The sequence below is a fragment of the Acartia tonsa genome, chromosome 5 (genome assembly GCF_053477335.1).
Source record: "Acartia tonsa isolate MP-2025a chromosome 5, ASM5347733v1, whole genome shotgun sequence".
Classification (NCBI taxonomy): domain Eukaryota; kingdom Metazoa; phylum Arthropoda; class Copepoda; order Calanoida; family Acartiidae; genus Acartia; species Acartia tonsa.
Genome location: NC_137264.1, coordinates 11,006,882 through 11,025,249, shown reverse-complemented (window position 1 = coordinate 11,025,249; position 18,368 = coordinate 11,006,882). Strand labels below are relative to the sequence as shown.

At 34.8% G+C, this 18,368-nt stretch overlaps 2 protein-coding genes across 8 annotated transcripts in view; one reads left to right on the top strand and one right to left on the bottom strand.

The window, feature by feature from the left end:
* Positions 1-13,908, bottom strand: part of LOC145318728 (ras-GEF domain-containing family member 1B-like) — a 40,106-nt gene extending 26,198 nt beyond the window's left edge. For all 4 annotated transcript variants that reach the window (XR_013879483.1, XR_013879484.1, XR_013879485.1 and 1 more), the window contains exons 1-12: positions 13,833-13,908; positions 13,236-13,582; positions 12,932-13,021; positions 12,592-12,674; positions 7,467-7,571; positions 6,540-6,599; positions 6,138-6,203; positions 5,482-5,619; positions 3,116-3,208; positions 2,600-2,707; positions 1,581-1,654; positions 490-579 (exon numbers count right to left, since the gene is read on the bottom strand). Coding sequence is in view for 1 of the 4 variants with exons in the window: in XM_080160216.1 (XP_080016342.1) it covers positions 490-579; positions 1,581-1,654; positions 2,600-2,707; positions 3,116-3,208; positions 5,482-5,619; positions 6,138-6,203; positions 6,540-6,599; positions 7,467-7,571; positions 12,592-12,674; positions 12,932-13,021; positions 13,236-13,338 (1,010 nt within the window). In the remaining 3 variants the exon portion in view is untranslated. The remainder of the gene's footprint in view (positions 1-489; positions 580-1,580; positions 1,655-2,599; positions 2,708-3,115; positions 3,209-5,481; positions 5,620-6,137; positions 6,204-6,539; positions 6,600-7,466; positions 7,572-12,591; positions 12,675-12,931; positions 13,022-13,235; positions 13,583-13,832) is intronic.
* Positions 1-18,368, top strand: part of LOC145318738 (uncharacterized) — a 372,001-nt gene that overhangs the window by 190,784 nt on the left and 162,849 nt on the right. The window lies entirely within an intron of this gene.

Genomic DNA, 18,368 nt, shown 5'->3' with positions numbered 1-18,368 from the left:
ATCTATCTATCTATAAGTCTCAATATATATTTATCTATCTATCTGTATGTCTCACTATTTATCTATCTGTATGTCTATCTATCTATTTACCAACCTAGATACAAGTTCATAAATGAGATCCTCTAAGCTTCCAGAAACCACAACTCCCACCCTCCTATGTATCTTTCTATCTATCTATAAGTCTCACTATCTATTTATCTATCTATCTACCAACCTAGGTACAAGTTCATAAATGAGATCCTCTAAGCTTCTAAAAACCACAACTCCCTCCCTCCAATATATCTATCTATCTGTATGTCTCATTATTTATCTATCTGTATGTCTATCTATCTATCAACTAACCTAGGTACAAGTTCAAGAATGAGATCCTCGAAGCTTGCAGAAACCACAACTCCCTCCCTCCAATATATCTATCTATCTATCTGTATCATGTCTCACTATCAATCTATCTGTATATCCTACTTTCTATCTATCTATCTATCTACCAACCTAGGTACAAGTTCATGAATGAGATCCTCTAAGCTTCCAGAAACGACAACTCCCTCCCTCCAATGGACGCCAGGTGACTTGCTTCTATCACTTAACAAATACATATTTTAAGAGGACAATCCCATATCATTTGAGTTTGTAAAATGATGGAAATGTACTACTAAATTCAAATTCAATCCCCTTTATTAAATATTCTAATAATCTTTTTAAAAACATCTATATCCCCATAGGGCTCTAAATGGATAAGACAATGACAGATAAATTGATGTACTTTCCAAATGATGATGAACAAATTCTTTAGATTACAATTAGTTTGGACACTCAACTCAATAATCCAACCTATCAAAATTCAATTAAAGCCCCCAAAGTTGTTGAGTCAACGAATAATGAAACTTTTTTTTGATAAAACTTTGGCGACTAGTTTTATAAACAGCATAATGTTCCCACCCTCCCTGTCATTCTTAGCAAAAATATGTATCTTTAGTCCTTAAAAACATTTAAGTTTTAGATTTACTCAATGATTATTATAAAAAGGAAACTTTTATAGAGATTTCTTCTGAATCAATTTTAATAAAAATAGCTGGAAAAAAATGCAAGAAGCATACAACGTGAAAAAAACATGGATAAAACTGAAATTCATTATTTTTCTCTTTTCAAAATTTTGTCGAAGTTTTGTAAGTAATAAAAGAGCATTTATCATTTTTTAGTAGAATGAGAACTCTTTAAAAAATGGGATAAAATTATTTACATGCCCAATTATTATAAACAAAGTTACCCTTAATGTAAATTAAAATCATTTAGGACTTTTTAGGTCAATGAATAAAAGAAACTGAATATAAAACCTTGGGTACCAATGTACTTTATGTATGTAAGGGATAAGACACTAATATGATAAAATTATTCACATACCCAATTATTACAAACAAAGTTACCCTTTCTGTATATTAAAATCATTGGGCGTTTCTAGATATGATAATAGTGCCCAAGCTTTCAGTCATTGAATACAAGAACCTGTTTATAAAACATTGGGGACAAATATGATTCACAATCCAATGAACTTTTTCTCCCTTATTTTCAATGTTAATATTTACCTGTTCATGCTACAAACGCTGGCAGTATCTGTAGTTTTATTAAATACACTATCAAAACTAACATCCAAACTTTCCTGAAAAAAAGAAAATAATAAGGGGGGGGTTTTTAATGCAACCATCTCGTAATCAATGTATAAATGGCACTTAGAATTCGAATTTCGATCTGAAATTTTGCATGAGTAATCCTTGGTAGGTCTATTTTCCCTAAATCGAACAAAAAGTTGAAAAAGTAACAGCTAACGGCTCAGCCGTTTAGCCGTTTTTTGGCTATTTTACGGCAAATCTGTCAAAAATTACGTAGAAATCAACATTTTAGAACATATTTTTGCTTTAAATCATGTGAAATGATACAAAAAATATTTTTTTAGATTTCTAGTACCAGCAACTACCGGCTAGAATCGTTTAAAAACTTTTTGAATCGGAAAAGAGCATTATGTGGAGAGAGGTTTCGTGATTTATTTCCATAGAAAAAAGCCAAAAAATTACTAAGCGGCTGAGCTGCCAGCCGTTAGCCGTTACTTTTCCAACTTTTTGTTCGATTTAGGGAAAATAGACCTACCAAGGATTACTCATGCAAAATTTTATATCGAAATTCGAATTCTAAGTGTCATTTATACATTGATTACGAGATGGTTGCATTAAAAACCCCCCCCTTAATAAATTAACCTTTTTTAGGGACAGCACAACGTCTTTCCGTATGTATGTCTATATGTCAATCTTTTTGGCTGTCGGTCTAAATGACAGTCTGTCTGTCTACATTACTGTCTGTCTTCAGGACAGTCTGTCTGTATGTCTGTCTATCTATCTGACAGTCTGTCTTTCTGGTGATAGTATTTCTGATTATCTATCTGTCTATCTGATGGATTGACAGGCTGAAAGAGCGCAAAATTTTTTTGTATCTATCTATAAATCCAACCTGTGAGTTTGAATTCTTAGCACAGAGGTTATCATATTTTTCATAGCCAGAGTCAGAATCAGCTGTCTGTCTGTCTGTCTATCAATCCATCTATCTTACTAACCTGAGAGTTTGCATTCTTTGCACAAAGGTTGTCATATTTTTCAAAGCCCGAGTCAGAATCAGCTGACATCAGCCGATCCTTCAACAGTTTTCCAGATTCTGATCCCCTAGAATCAGCCCGATACTTAAATATTTTTACATCTAGAACTAATAATTTAAGTGGTATGACAGAAGGAAGAGATGATATTATTACAATGATATGAGGATTTTAGTTCCAGAGCTTATATTAATTGTGGTCATTTTTTTATATAAAGATTTTTTTGTCTTAAGCTTAAAATTTCAACTACTGAATTTCATTTTAGGGAAGCTTTTCTTAGGTCCGGAGATGGCTTTAGGCTATTTTTTTGCCCCCTAGTAGTCTATATTATAATTATATTTTAATACTTCTTCCAATAAAAAAATAATAAATCAGATCTACTTAATAAAAATTTAAAAATCTGCCAAATAAAGTGGGAATGGTCTATTTTTTTTTTCAAAGTTCCTAAATGAAAACCAAAAATATTTAGGTATCATTCCTGCTTCTAGTTCTATCTACAGTATCTCTGCCAGCTCCCTGAGAAGAACTGTGTTGGTGGTTTTGGCCGCCCAATTCTTCCACACCATCTTCGCCCTGCAAAAAAAATATGTTTCCTGCAAATGTACAAAAATACATAATATGCTAATTTTAAGGATTCCAATCCCCAAAATAAAGGAGGATGTGCTTAAGGACCATTTGGGCAGGGGGGGGGGGGGTTTACTCGAGAACCCTTAGAGCTAGAGGGAGCTAATTTTGGATTTAAGCTTCTATGGGGCCAAAGTTACTTTTAAAATTATCGTCGACCCCCCACCCCCCCCAAAAAATTTTTTTTTGGGGGGGGTAAAAATTTTTTTTTATTGCATTTCTCGCCGAATTACCTAGGCAATTTGGAATCATTTGAGACCATGTTATTTTTTTCAAAAATTTTTCCCCTTACAAGCAACCCTGCGGGGGGACTATTGGTATCTTTAAAAAAAAAACGGCGGCGGGACCGCCGCTCCCGCCGTCCGCCACCAAAAATTTTTTTTTTATTGCATTTCTTGCCGAATTGGGCAATTTGGAATCATTTGAGACCATGTTATTTTTTCAAAAATTTTTCCCCTAACAAGCAACCCTGCGGGGGGTACTTTTTTCAAATTCTCGTTTATGAAGGTATATCTTAAATACAGTATGCTACTCTCTTAGTTTTAAAGATAATTGGATGAAATCTTTTTGATTGTGTCACTAATTACCCCAAGTTTTGGTATCTTTAAAAAAAACGGCGGCGGGACCGCCGCTCCCGCCGTCCGCCGCCGTTTTCCGCCGCCACCAAAAAAGAAATTTTTTATTGCATTTCTCGCCGAATTAGGCAATTTGGAATCATTTGAGACCATGTTATTTTTTCAAAAATTTTTCCCCTAACAAGCAACCCTGCGGGGGGTACTTGGTTATTTTTTTCAAATTCTCGTTTATGAAGGTATATCTTAAATACAGTATGCTACTCTCTTAGTTTTAGAGACAATTGGATAAAATCTTTTGGGCTGGGTCACTAATTACCCCAACTATTGGTATCTTTAAAAAAAACGGCGGCGGGACCGCCGCTTTTTCCGCCGCCACCAAAAAATTTTTTTTATTATATTTCTCGCCAAATTAGGCAATTTGGAATCATTTGAGTTCATGTTATTTTTTTCAAAAATTTTTCCCCTAACAAGCAACCCTGCGGGGGGACTTTTGGTATCTTTAAAAAAAAAACGGCGGCGGGACCGCCGCTCCCGCCGTCCGCCACCAAAAATTTTTTTTTTATTGCATTTCTTGCCGAATTGGGCAATTTGGAATCATTTGAGACCATGTTATTTTTTTCAAAACGGAAAACGGCGGCGGACGGCGGGAGCGGCGATCCCGCCGCCGTTTTTTTTTAAAGATACCAAAACTTGGGGTAATAAGTGACACAATCAAAAAGATTTCATCCAATTATCTCTAAAACTAAGGGAGTAGCATACTGTATTTAAGATATACCTTTATAAACGAGAATTTGAAAAAAAATAACCAATTCGGCGAGAAATGCAATAAAAAATTTCTTTTTTGGTGGCGGCGGAAAACGGCGGCGGACGGCGGGAGCGGCGGTCCCGCCGCCGTTTTTTTAAAGATACCAAAACTTGGGGTAATTAGTGACACAATCAAAAAGATTTCATCCAATTATCTCTAAAACTAAGGGAGTAGCATACTGTATTTAAGATATACCTTTATAAACGAGAATTTGAAAAAAATGACTAAGTCCCCCCGCAGGGTTGGTTGTAAGGGGAAAAATTTTTGAAAAAAATAACATGAACTCAAATGATTCCAAATTGCCTAATTCGGCGAGAAATATAATAAAAAAAAATTTTTGGTGGCGGCGGAAAAGGCGGCGGGAGCGGCGGTCCCGCCGCCGTTTTTTTTTAAGATACCAATAGTTGGGGTAATTAGTGACCCAGCCCAAAAGATTTTATCCAATTATCTCTAAAACTAAGAGAGTAGCATACTGTATTTAAGATATACCTTCATAAACGAGAATTTGAAAAAAATGACCAAGTCCCCCCGCAGGGTTGCTTGTAAGGCGAAAAATTTTTGAAAAAATAACATGGTCTCAAATGATTCCAAATTGCCTAATTTTATAAATGTACCTATTTCAACTAACCTCGTACTCCGAAGAGCTATGATTTGATGCAGACTTATAATATCTTCATTTTAGGACATGTGTACTTTTTTGTACTAACCATTACCTTTGGTATACACTTTTATTATGGAATTTTTATGCTGTGATCTTGCACATTTTGTGTTCTTTTCTTGTACTTTATAAATTTTATAAATGTACTTTCTTGTACTTTATAAATGAACTTTCTTGTACTAACCTCGTCCTCTGAAGAGCTATGATTAGCCGTTGGTTCCCATGTTTCATCTGCCTTACTGGTGTACTCTTTGACCTCTGTCCGCTCAGAACAGTTTTCATCCAGGATAGTGCCGTTCTTGTGCAGGAATATGTTTTCAGCCTGGTACAAATACATGAAAATACCTATTATCCTAATATATAAAGTAGTTAAGTTGTGTTCTTCAATTTAGGGAGGCTTTACATAGGTCATTGGATGTTTTTAAAATTAGATTTTAGTCTTAGGATTATTTTTTCTACCCTTTGAATACAAAGCCAATAGATGCAATTGGAGCAGCCGATAGTATTATATAATATATTTTTTTCTGTTTGTCCGATAGAACACAACCAATTAAGTTCTCCCTTCCTTTTAGGGAACCTTTTGGTTTTAATATATTCTAAACTTATTTATGATTCAAGTATTTGGATTGTTTTATCCTTTTTTTCTGCTTTCTTCCATTCCCAATTTCCCACTTCGAACCTAGATGCTAGGGACGCAGATGTTAGTGTTTACTATAACACTAAACCATTTTATCTAACTTTCTCTGTAAAAATGTTTGACTTATCACTGCGTGTATTATAATAACAATGCCCTTGTTTTTTTTTACTTTTCCCGATAATTTTCGAAGATGCATGTATTGCCTGGGTGTTACAAGACTTCACGTTCAGCTCCGTTTTTACTTTCACTGGTTGGCGCAGTAATCCAGCCTGAATAAATCAGAGGTTTCCATCAAAGTGTCTAGTCGAGCTAAGAAGCCACTACTCCTTTTTGAAAAAAAATGAAAGCATGGGAGCAGGGCCGGGGTCCAGTAGTTGTTTGTTCATTACTTTAAATCAGGTTAGGTTAGGTTATATTGGGTTGGGTAGCCCTCATAATAACATAAGGTAAAACAATTTATTGTCAGATTTTTTTATATTTATTTTAATATTTATTTACATAAACTATTAGTGGAAAAATTTGGATACTATTACTTTGTCCATACGGACTTTTTTTCTACTAATGCATTAAATTATCGTCCCCGTAGAAAAAAATCAATGTCCTACCTTTAAAAGTAGATGGTTAATTAGATCTTGGTTTGGTATACTGCCTTTCAATAAACAATCCTATAACAGAACACAAATATATGTATGTTGACACAAAAATGTGAAATTTTTTTAGTAGCGAAGCTACTATATAACAATATATGTACGTCTTTCTTGTTAAATTTTAAAAGTTTTAATTTTTACCTAACAAAGTGCTTTTGTCTAGACAAGCTTTCAAAAACTAAAATTAACTTTTTAATAAGTTTTCGCTATTTACTAATAGGTTATGTTTCTGTAACTTTTCATGAATCCTTTGGATTACTCCAAGGAAGGTTTTTGACTTTTTTTGAAAGGTAACTTCAACTCGCTATTTTGTATTATTTGTATTAAAACTGTGGAGAACAAACAAATGCATCTCTGATTCATTGATTTATTGACTTTTAGTTAACATCTTTCTACACACCCTATATACACACAATCACATACATATACTATGAATGACGTCCGCAAAAAGCAATAAAAGGATTAGACATTGGACCATGTAAATTCTCGAGAAGAAAAAAAAATAAACACAATTATCAGCCCTTAAGATGAATGTGAGTACAGCTTAATTTACATTCCCTTTTTAAAAATAACAAGACATACATGACCAAGATAGTGGTTAATGTCACCTCTCCCCACTAATATTATATATCTTGATATTCAATGTAATACTTGTTTACCTTTTACTGATTAATACCTTTTGGGAAAGTTGATAACAAAGATGGGCCTTTATAGTCGGTCATTACTAACATCCCAACTATTTCAGACCTTTGTCTGTACGTCCTAACTGTGCATGGTAATGAGTTGCCACCTTTTCAGGGCCAAGGCATTCCTCCTACCATCACATACCCAACATCGAGAGGATGCGCTACAAGTTACGCTCCAGTCGCAGGTTAATTTTTTTACCTTAATCGCCCTGCCCTCCTCCCCCTCCAGGGTGATGGGGGTCCCGTTGACTAAAAGCACCTCCTCTTCCCTCACACAAACGTTCTTCTCCACACTTAAAATCTCCTAAAACACAAAAAAAAACATTTTATTATTAAAATAAAAGCAGCTGTAACTAGAGATAAGACAGTGAACGATAAATTGATATATATCCGCAAATTTTCCTTTCTATTCATCAAAATATTGGTAGAAATGTTCAGACACTATTTGTTCGAAAATAAATCAAATTCAATCAAAGTTTTTGTTCCAACAAATAAGATAAACTTGTTATAAAACTTTGCATTCTCTACAGTCTGATGTCTCCTCCATACATGAACTGCAGCCAACAACTAAAATAATTCGAGAGAAAAGGTTTCGTGATTTCTGCTGCTTAGGTGTTTTCTTATTAGAAATGGCAACCTTTTTATTTGGTACTAGCGGCTACGCCCCTAGAGGCCTCTAGGGGCACTTGAGGATAGAGTCGAATATAAAAATTAGATTTCTTATTTTAGATTTTTGTGGGGGTTGGGGGTGTCCCACCCCCCAAGAAAATAGTTAAAAACCTTCCCAGGACCTATGAGAAGCTACCCTGTTAAGGTGAACCCGATCGGTTCAGCGGTTATTGAGATCCTTCGGTACAAACATACAAACAAACAGACAAACATCCTGTTACTTTATTATAAGGATAGCAAAGCAATAACAAGCAAATAACAGTCAATTTGGTAAATAAATATGACATATGTTTCTATATGTTTTACTAGCAGCTACGCCCCAATACTTTACTTGGGGAAAGTCGAAATTTTTCTCACTTCCAATTTTAGTTTTAAGAAAAATTGAAGAACAAATAATTTTTTATTTTTTAAGGGGGGGCATCTTTTTCAAATGGCGATTTATCTAGGGAGGGTGACGGTACCCTCCCCAAAAATAGTTATTACCCTTCCCAGGATCTATTAGAAGCTACATAGGAGGATAACTTAATAAACAATTTATTTTTTATCCTTACAATTGCAAAAATGCATAAAATGTATGTACAGTACACAGACAAAATAAATAAAAATACTTTCTTTTATTTCTTTTTAAATGTTTTTGTTTTGTTTTTGTGTTAGTGCGTACTTAAAACTTATAGGTATGTACTGTTGTACTGTAAAAATGCTGAAATACACAATACTTGGATACAGTAGGATTATAGATATAACCAATTCTTACTGTAGATACCAAAATTGAACTAGTTTTTTTGTGAGTGTGTGTTTTCGAAAAAGATTTGGTTTGGTACATATAATTATTATTGAAATCCACAAAGCCCCCACCGGCACCCCCTCTCTCCTTAATATTAGTAAAAATTAAGAGAAAGGGAGATTCGATAGAAGGTAACAGATTATGAGTCCTCCCGAAAGTCTCAAAAAAATGTTTTAATTCGAAAAATAAGTCTGTCATAAGCCCTGTAGAAATAAATAACCATGCGGGGATACATGACATAATTTCAGGAATCTTAGGGGATAAGACAATTAACAAAATCATTGGACACTACTAGCTTTAAATCAACCAATCAAAATTGAAAAGAGGTTGTTGAACATTGTAATTTACTGTCCGGTCCCATACCATGACGACCCCACCCCCCCTGTTTAATTTGTTTTAATACAACAGATACAAAACCCCTATCCTCATAATTTCAAATAATGTGGTGGAGGTTGGGGGGGGTGTAATATATACTCCACTGGAGGCATGGAAAGATATTACCAGAATTTCAATATTTGCTCTCATGGAATTCAATTTAAAGCAATATGATCTCATTGTATTTACAGAATTCATAACAATTTCCCACATATTTCAGTGGGGGTAGTACTCAGCACCCCCCCCCCCCCCACAAATCTAAAGATTTAAGTAATATGTAGTGTAACTAGAGAGAGGGGGAAAATTACCAAACAAACTTAATGAACAAGTTTCTCCATTGGTAGCATCAACTTTTTTTTTTGGAGAGGTGGGGGAAAAGAGCAATAGAACACTATTCTTCCAACCTTTCCAATATGATTATCAAACAAAAGAGAATTTTCTTGTTGTTCATTGGCCTATCCCTGCAATGCAACTATTACAAACTAAGACATAACTGCCAAGTCAAATTTATTACTTTTAAAAGATAGGCATTTACAGATGATTCCTATTTTAGATCTTAATGATAAAAGAAAAATATGATATTTTGCAATTAACTTAAAATATATAATCTATTTGTGGTAGGCCTATAATTTGCATAATTTCACTGAAAAACAAAGCACATATAATAGAATAAGCCAATCGTTATGAAATATTTTAGAAATGGTACCCATTTGTTAAAATTAATCTTCCTCATGTGCATGTGCAAAGTTTAAAGGACAAATGCTGCATATTGCATAAGCCATATGATTCAGGGATAAAGGATGAAGTAAATAATGCCAACAAGGATGAAAATATGAACAGTACCCAAAGTTTAAAGGATAAATGCTGCATAGTGCATAAGGCATATGATATAATACAGAGATTAAGGATAAAATTAAGAAAAATAATAATATCCTAAAATATAAAGGTTTTTTATGAAATTAAATTCTTTAAATTTCTGGTCCGTGTGAGTTGTCTAGGGTGGTTTTAAGCTATTTTTAATACCTCCCCGACTCTCCGCCAGATTCTAGGGACGAAGCAACTAATAGTGTTATAGGGCAGTCTGGACGATCTTTCAAAAATTTTAGGTAGTGAGGGGGGCTGGGGCGATTATTCACAAAATAGTTTACATAAATTGATTCAGATTAATCTTAACAAGTAGAAACAGAATTATTATATATTATATTTTTTCTATATACAGAAGATTTAAGCCCCTTTAAAGCATAAAATCATAATTTTGATGAAAAATTAATAGAAAAAAAAAACAAATAATACTGTGAGTTTAATATATTATAGCTAGTTAATAACTTTGTTGCAATTGATAAACATAATCCAGTTACATATCCTTACTCCCTGACAAGGGTTATAAAATCCAACAGTCGCTATTATAGAAAATTGCAAAACGGCTCAAAAAATGACTAGCAATATATTGGTGTCTTTGCAAAACAGTATATTTTCTTTTAAATTCCAAGAGTTATATTTTTACATTGTCGGGTCCAAAGGTCAATGAGCTATGTCTTCTATTATCAGAGATCTTAAGGGATAAGACAATGGATGATATATTGATTTACTTTCCTAATGATGATAAATTACCTCTGCACCAGATTAAATCTATTGGTTAAAAAGTAAGGAATCTACAAAGCTAGTTCGAAATCAATTCAACATATTCTAATTCAATAAAAGTGCCCAATGTTTTAGAGCATACGAATAAGATAATGTGGTTAAAAACTATGGGTACAGTTTAATCTTTGAATGTACGACCTTTATTAACTCTGCATGGTAATGATTTTCGCCTGCTTATCAGCCAAGGAATCCCCCAAATTCTTGCCAAATGTCATGCGCCGAATATATCACAAAAGAGTACCTACTATTATTGAACTTTCTATATTTTCTATAAATAAACTTTTTTTTGCATATAAAAGAATACTTCTTTACAGATATGAAGTAACACCTAATATATCGTTGACTTTGGTTAAAATAGGGATAAAATAAAAATCTAGGGAGGAAAGTGAAATGGATATAATAAGAAAGTAAAAGGAGGGGGAGGGGAGTAAGTGCAAGAAAAAGGCATTTCTGTTACATAATAGACTTATTAGATATAGAGTAAAATACTTTTAACAATCTACTATGATTGCAAAACAAAAATTTGAAAAAAATAGATGAAAAACCGCTACCTAAGAAATGAAAAATTTATGGACAAAATTTGAAGCCCACTATTTTAAAAATCTGCAATTTTAATCTAAGAAAAGCTTTCTACTAGTAACATAATGGTTTTAAGCTGTTTTTGTGGGATTGAGAGGCTTACCAATCCAGCAGAATAAGCTAACATCACAATTATTTTTTCTTGAAGAAAAGTATTCAGAAATTATTACAATGGGGGAGGGGAGTAGTTTCCCCTATACTTAAATTGGTTCTTGAATTAAGTACTATTTAATTTTTGGCTACCTCTATTGTTAAAGACAAATCTTTGAGATGCAAAATTCACAATTTCTAACAGATTTTCTGTAGAGTGTTTATGCATTACAGAAACATTAAAGTAGCTGCATGTATATTTGTATGTCTTAAAAAGTTATTTCATAAAAATGCTGGAAATACCTAATACTTTTGCTTAAATTAGGATTAGAATTAATATTTAAAGATTAAATTGCTGTTTCTGAAATATACAGCACAGGGATCTAAATGGATAAGACATTTGCCGATAAATTGATGTACATCCCCAATGATGATACACAAGGGTAACCCTTCTGTAGATTACAATTACTCAACGTTTGGACACTACTAAAGAACCAACCAATAACAATTCAATAAAAGAATAAGAAAACATTATTTTAAAACTTTTGGGACTAGTTTAATAAATAGCCCATTATCCCCTCCCTCTCTGAGTTTAAGCATTTTTACAATGGCATAATTAATAATTTAGATCAATATAATGAACAGAAATCTTTGCCTTGCTGTTCTAATAAAGTATCAGTTTTCTGTGTTAAGATAGAACACCTGCCATTATGGTGGACATTTTCCACACACATTATAGATTGGCTCTAATAATGGGACACATGCAGTGATCTTAAAGGATATGATATGACAATGGGCGATAAATTCATATACATCTCCAATGAAGATAACTAAACTACAATTAGATTACAATTAGTGGTTGAAACGTTTGGACACTCAGCTTCATGAACCAACAAATCAAATTTCAACAGTCCACAAAGTTTAAAGCCAAACGTTATTATAAAACTTTGGGGACTTATAAATAGACCACTGTCCCCTTCTTTTCTGGGGAGTATTGATAAATTGAAATGGCATACTTTTAACGGCTACTAATATAATACTCAGCTACCTTAAAAAGAAAAAGCTGATATAAATAAGCATCTGCCGTCTATCGGTACATAACAGCTTACAGTAACATTATAAGGACCACTCATATTCCTGACAGCTGCTAATAAAGAAGCTTCTACAGATAGATTTAACATCTTACCTGATCGGGACCAAGCATATTCCTGACGGCGGCGACCGCCGCCGCTTTTTCTTCTTCTGTCACGGGCAGTGTTTCTCTTCTCACTGAAAATACCGTACGTTGATTTAGTCATTCTAATAATTAGACTGAACATTTACAAATAGAGAGTTCAATAGTGTCCATAAGAAGCGAAGCATCATTAGTAAGATAATATTTAAGACTTTCTTAAAGAGCAGAATGTTGAAAAGATTAGGTAACAATCTTTAGAAATGTTTATGTTGTATTTTGTGCAAGCTGCTTAATATTAAGCTACATACAATCATTGTAAGGACCAACTACAACCCTAATGAGAAATGATTACCTGTTGTAACGGCAGAACCAGTTTTGGGCTGACCACCCAGCGGTGAGCTGGCAGTAATAGATTTGGATATAGAGGCTCCATTGTTTCCCCCTAAAAACAAATATTAAAAACTTTTAAATCGAAGATAAATCAATAGGTATAATATTAATGTTAAAATTAAAAATAACAGAATGCTTTATATTAGTATTTCCTTCTGTTGATAGTAACATATATTGTCTTTGCGTAGAAATGGTTGAAATATATTTAATGTAATTGAAGTTGTGCTTTCCGCGGATATTAAAATAAAAAATTACAACTTTTTTACCTGTCATTATTAGAGATTTAGAAACTTTATCTCCATCATTATTTTCAGCCACAAGATGTGAGGACAATGTTGTTGAGCAGGGCAGTGACGAGTAGTCGCCCATTCTTGGCGCTAATTTTGAGTTCAGCTAAAACCGGTTTTTACATCTTAGCGCTAAGATTTATTTGTTTCAACAGCTGATTTTTCGCGGGATTATTTTTTGTAAATTTCTTCAGCTACATCTTATTTACAATTGTGTTTGTCTATTTTTTCGCTACTTTTTTCACTTTTTATGATTAAATATCTATTGTTTTGTTTATTTTCAGTTTAATAGGTTTGACTTGTCTTTTGTTTGCATCTGTCAAATTCTAAAGAAGGAAAGTTAATTACAAGGATGGAAAAAATCCATGAAAGTGAAGCTTTACCATTTGAAAATTTGACAAGCGCTCTTTTACGTACAATAAGTAGGAAGATTTAAAATTCAAGAACTTGTTACTTAAATTGTAAGATAGAATAAGAAGCTATCGCCGTTTGAAATATTTTAATTCCACTTTACAGTATCATATTGGATGTCGAAAAAAACATATCAAAGACATTTGAAATAAATTAAAAAATTACCTTAAAATATTTTTTTCTAGTTTTGTGTCTGAAACCCTTTGTTTAGGTACTTTACATTGTTATCATTTTAAAATCTATCAAAATAAAGATAAATATTATATATATATAAAATTAGATGTTAAATATGTAAATCAATAAAATTATTATAACATAACATTTCAATTTTTTAAATTAACCAATAAAGATTGCCTTATTTTTTACAATTAACATTATGAATAAGTGGGCAAATCCAAGAAAAGATTTTTTATTGAATGTTCTATTTTTATAGGGTAGGTGATTTTTTTTAAGATCTCGTAATTTAAGTACTTAGGTTAGGTGTTAATTTAGGTTTTTCATGGTTAACAATTTAACAAAAGCATGTAAATGGCATTTTTTTTATTTTCTTCAAAAAGTCGACAACTCTACTTTGGACCAACCAATCAAGATTTTAAATAAATACTATAGGATTTTAATCCATCAAATAGGAACCCGTGGTTATAAAACTTTGAGTAACAGTATCATTGTAATTTAGAATATAATGTCCACTTCCTCCCTTCGTTTATAAACAGATTACGAGATTCCCATAAAAGTCAACCCCCACCCCCTTTCTTTAACGTAGAAAACATGCTTGATGACTTTTAGAAATAATTCTTTTCATGGAATGGCCATTTTAAAACATATTCAATATTAGGAAATTTGAGTTAACTTCATGATAATAACAGGGTTAATATTGCAACAAAATCAAAGATACATATAACCTAAAATCCTCAATTTACAATTTATTCCAAAAATTATAGTTTTAAAAATAAAGTTTCTAGTGACAAGGATTTTAAGTTATAAACTTTTCACCAGGACAATAAAAACAATGAGAATTTTAATATTTTCATAATTTTCAATAGACATTTTTTTTTTAAATTTTATTTTCTAAGACCTTGGTTTCAAGCTAAACAAAACATTTAAAGCAATCAAAGCAAAACTATTGCATATTTTTTGGCTATTTTTTTATTTCTTTTCCTTAAATATTTTTGATGCAAAAATATAAAAGGCAAAGAAATATATTTTATGTTGACTATTAAGAAGTAGTTATTTAGCATTGATTATGTATTTTAATAACAATTAGAAACTAGGACAAACATTCAAGGATTTAAATTAATTTAAATCAGGGATCGGTAGAGTTAAGACTATGGCCGATAAAAATTATTGGTTGAAAAGTTTGTTTACTACTTGTAATAAGCAACCAAAAAAAATAAAGTTAAAGGTTCTCAAAGTTATTGGGCTAAAGAATAAGAGTTTATAAAACTTTGGGTACCAGTGTGTGTCGGTATGTAATTCTTGTATTCCCCGGCAAGTTCGAACCCATTAATCCCTTTTTTCCTTACACCAGAATTCCCCAGAGAATGAGTGTGTTACGCGGCATTCCCAACTATCTCCGCACGTGGCTTGTAAACAAACAAAAAAGACGCGCACTTTTCCTTTGATGATTCCCATGTGAGGAGCTATGTGAATGAAAATAATGTATTGCTTGAATATACATGCGCTCTAATCCGTGGAAGATCTCAAATAAGCCTTCCTGCTTAGTTTGACATCATATGTGGTAAGAATTTACATGACAAGTTCGAGACATTCGATAGCATCATGGTCGGTTTTAGCAAGCTTGGTTTGAGAATCCAAGAGCTTGATGAGTTTAGTGACATTTATTCTGATATAGTTACTGTGCAAAAAGACTATAGTGCTTTGAAGGATGCTCTTGATGCTATAGAAGAGCTTAGTGACATTCAAAGTGTTGTTGATTTAGTTGGTGATAACTTGCCTGACCATAAGGCTGAACTATATGATCGATGTTTGAATATTGTGAAAGTTATTAAAGGGTCATATTTTCCCTTGCCAGAACCAATTATAAACACTTTGTCTGCTTTGATGAAACGATTGGCTGAGGTTAAGCTTGAACCTGTGAAGCTACCCACAACGACGGCGGGTGCCTCGACAGCATCGCCATTTGTGTCACCGTTTGGCACACCACAGTTCGGCGCCGGTTCTATGTTCATGCCAGGATATATGAATCATGTCGACGAACGTTTACTTCCCTCCTTCGACGGCCAGGAAGCAGCCTACGTAAGTTTCAAAGACAATTTTAAAAAGCTTACTGTAGGACAGGACCCGTCATATTTACAGTTATTGTTGAGCAGTGAAAAGGTCTGTAAAAATAAAGAGCTGAGACTCCAGTTAATTCAGATTCAATCGCATGAATCTCAGTGGGCTTACCTTGATGCGCGTTTCAAGTCCAAGACACGTCAAATGCTCTGCCTTTTCAACCATTGGGAGAAGAAGTCTAAACCGTCGGACTCCAACCAGATTGTGACTGTGTTAGCAGAGTTTGGTGGTGCAGTTAGCCAGCTCGAGCAGCTGACTAAAGATGATGATGATGATGAGGTTACCACAAGCCAGTGGTTGACCGTGATACTTCTGGAGATGTTATCCAAGAAGTTGCCCCGAGACTTTCAAGATAAGCTTAATGTGGCGTTGGGCTCAATGGACGTCCCAAATCTGCCCAAGTTAATGCAGATTATCGAGGAGCAGAGGGGCGCCATTTTGATGAGGTGCTCGATTGATACGGACACCCCCTCTAAGAAGAAAGGTAACCCTGCGGCAGCTGCTACAGCCGTAGGTAAACCTGGGTCTCCAGCTAAGACCAAGAAGAAACAGCCTTGCCCGTCGGAAGGTTGTAGTTCTGAACACTTGTTGTTTAAGTGTTCCAAGTTTAGGGATCTGTCTGTTCCTGAACGTAAGAACTTTATCAAGAAGATAGGAGCCTGTTTGTTGTGCTTGCAAAAAGGGCACAGGGTTGCTGATTGCCCCAAGGCCGACAGACTTGGCAGCTGTACCATAGACAGCTGCAACCAGCCTCATAATAGTTTAATTCATGAGTCTGTTGCTAGTGGACAAGTTGCGGCAGTTTATGAATCACAGTTGTTCAGCAAGAATAATTATATGCTGACGTTGCAGCAGCTCCCAGCATTGGTGGCTGACAAACGTCAAGTCACCGTCAATGCTATGTGGGATTCTGGAGCAAATCTCACATTGATTTCTAGAAGTATCGCCAAGAAGTTAGAGTTGCCATCAACTGGTCGCACAGCTACTATTTCTTTGGCAGATGGAAAGAGCCAAGCATGTCCTACAGTTAAAATCTGCTTGGTTGACCGCAACCGGAATTGCCATATTCTGGAGGCAGCGGTAGTGCCCAGCATTGGTACTGAAGAAGGGTTACGTTCTATTGATCCTGCAGCCGCCGCCGAAATTTTTGATATGAAGCCTGATAATTTCTCTAAGGTTGACGGTAAGATTGACATTCTTATCGGTCATCTTACACCAGCTATGTTCCCGTGTGCAGATAAAATGGTTGGTGATTCTAGACTGTACAGAAGCTTATTTGGTACAGGTTATCTAGTTGTGTCTGCAGACGGCAGGACTGTTACTAATCCTGTCGCTTGTAAAGCTACTAAATTGGAGGTCAGCAAGATGGAGTTCCTGTCTACAGAAAGTTTGGGGATACAGCCGCCATCAAAGTGCAGCGGTTGTAAGAACTGCCGTCATTGCGCCGCCATTGCCGCCGGGCAGTCCGCCTTGGACGTGCGTAAGCGGCAGCTGATTGAAGAAGGTTTGACCTTGGATCTTGAGAGCCGTATCTGGACGGCCTCATATCCTTACAAGCAGCCGCCAAGTGTGTTGTTTGATAACTCAGAGCAGGCGTACAAGATTTGCCTACGTGACCGGCAAAGGATGGTCAAAAAAGGCGAATACGACACTTTCTGTCAAGTGTTCCAAGAAGCTGTTTCTCGTGGCGTGTATACAAGAGCGTCGCCAGAAGATCTGTCTTATACTGGGCCTGTGTATTATTCGAGCCTAGTCTGCGCATATAAAGAAAGCATTTCCACGCCATTGAGGATATGCGCCAATTCTAGCCTCTGCTGCAAGGGGCTAAGCCTCAATAGTATTATGATGGACGGGCCAGTTCCATTATATTCCCTGATGCACAATCTTATTCGGTTCAGAAGTTACAAGTGTGCATTCGTGGCTGACATTCAGAAGTTTTATAATAGTTTGTTAGCTACCTATGAAGATTCTCAGCTGAAACATGTTTTTTTCGCTGATACAGTTGATGGAGAGCCGGAGGTTTATCTCACCAGAACCATCAATTTTGGTGAAGCCTTGGCCGGCGATATGGCCGTGACCGCCCTCAGACTCACTGGTCGTATTTTCGGTGGAAGATCCCTGCAGGATGTTCAAGATGTTTATGGATCTGAGAAGATTAAAGGTTCTGATGTTGTAGCCCAGCAAGATGTGTGGAGAGATGTTCAGCAACCACTCAGATCTGAATTTGTTTTGTATCAAGATCCTCCTTCGGTCAAATTGGAGACTTGTACTTACGTGGATGACTGTTTAAGCGGTCATAACAGTAAACCTGAAGCTGTCCAGCTGGTCCGAGAGCTGGAGCAGATGATTGAACCTGGAAATTTCAGATTTAAATCTGTTATTTATTCTGGAGATGATGTTGACAGT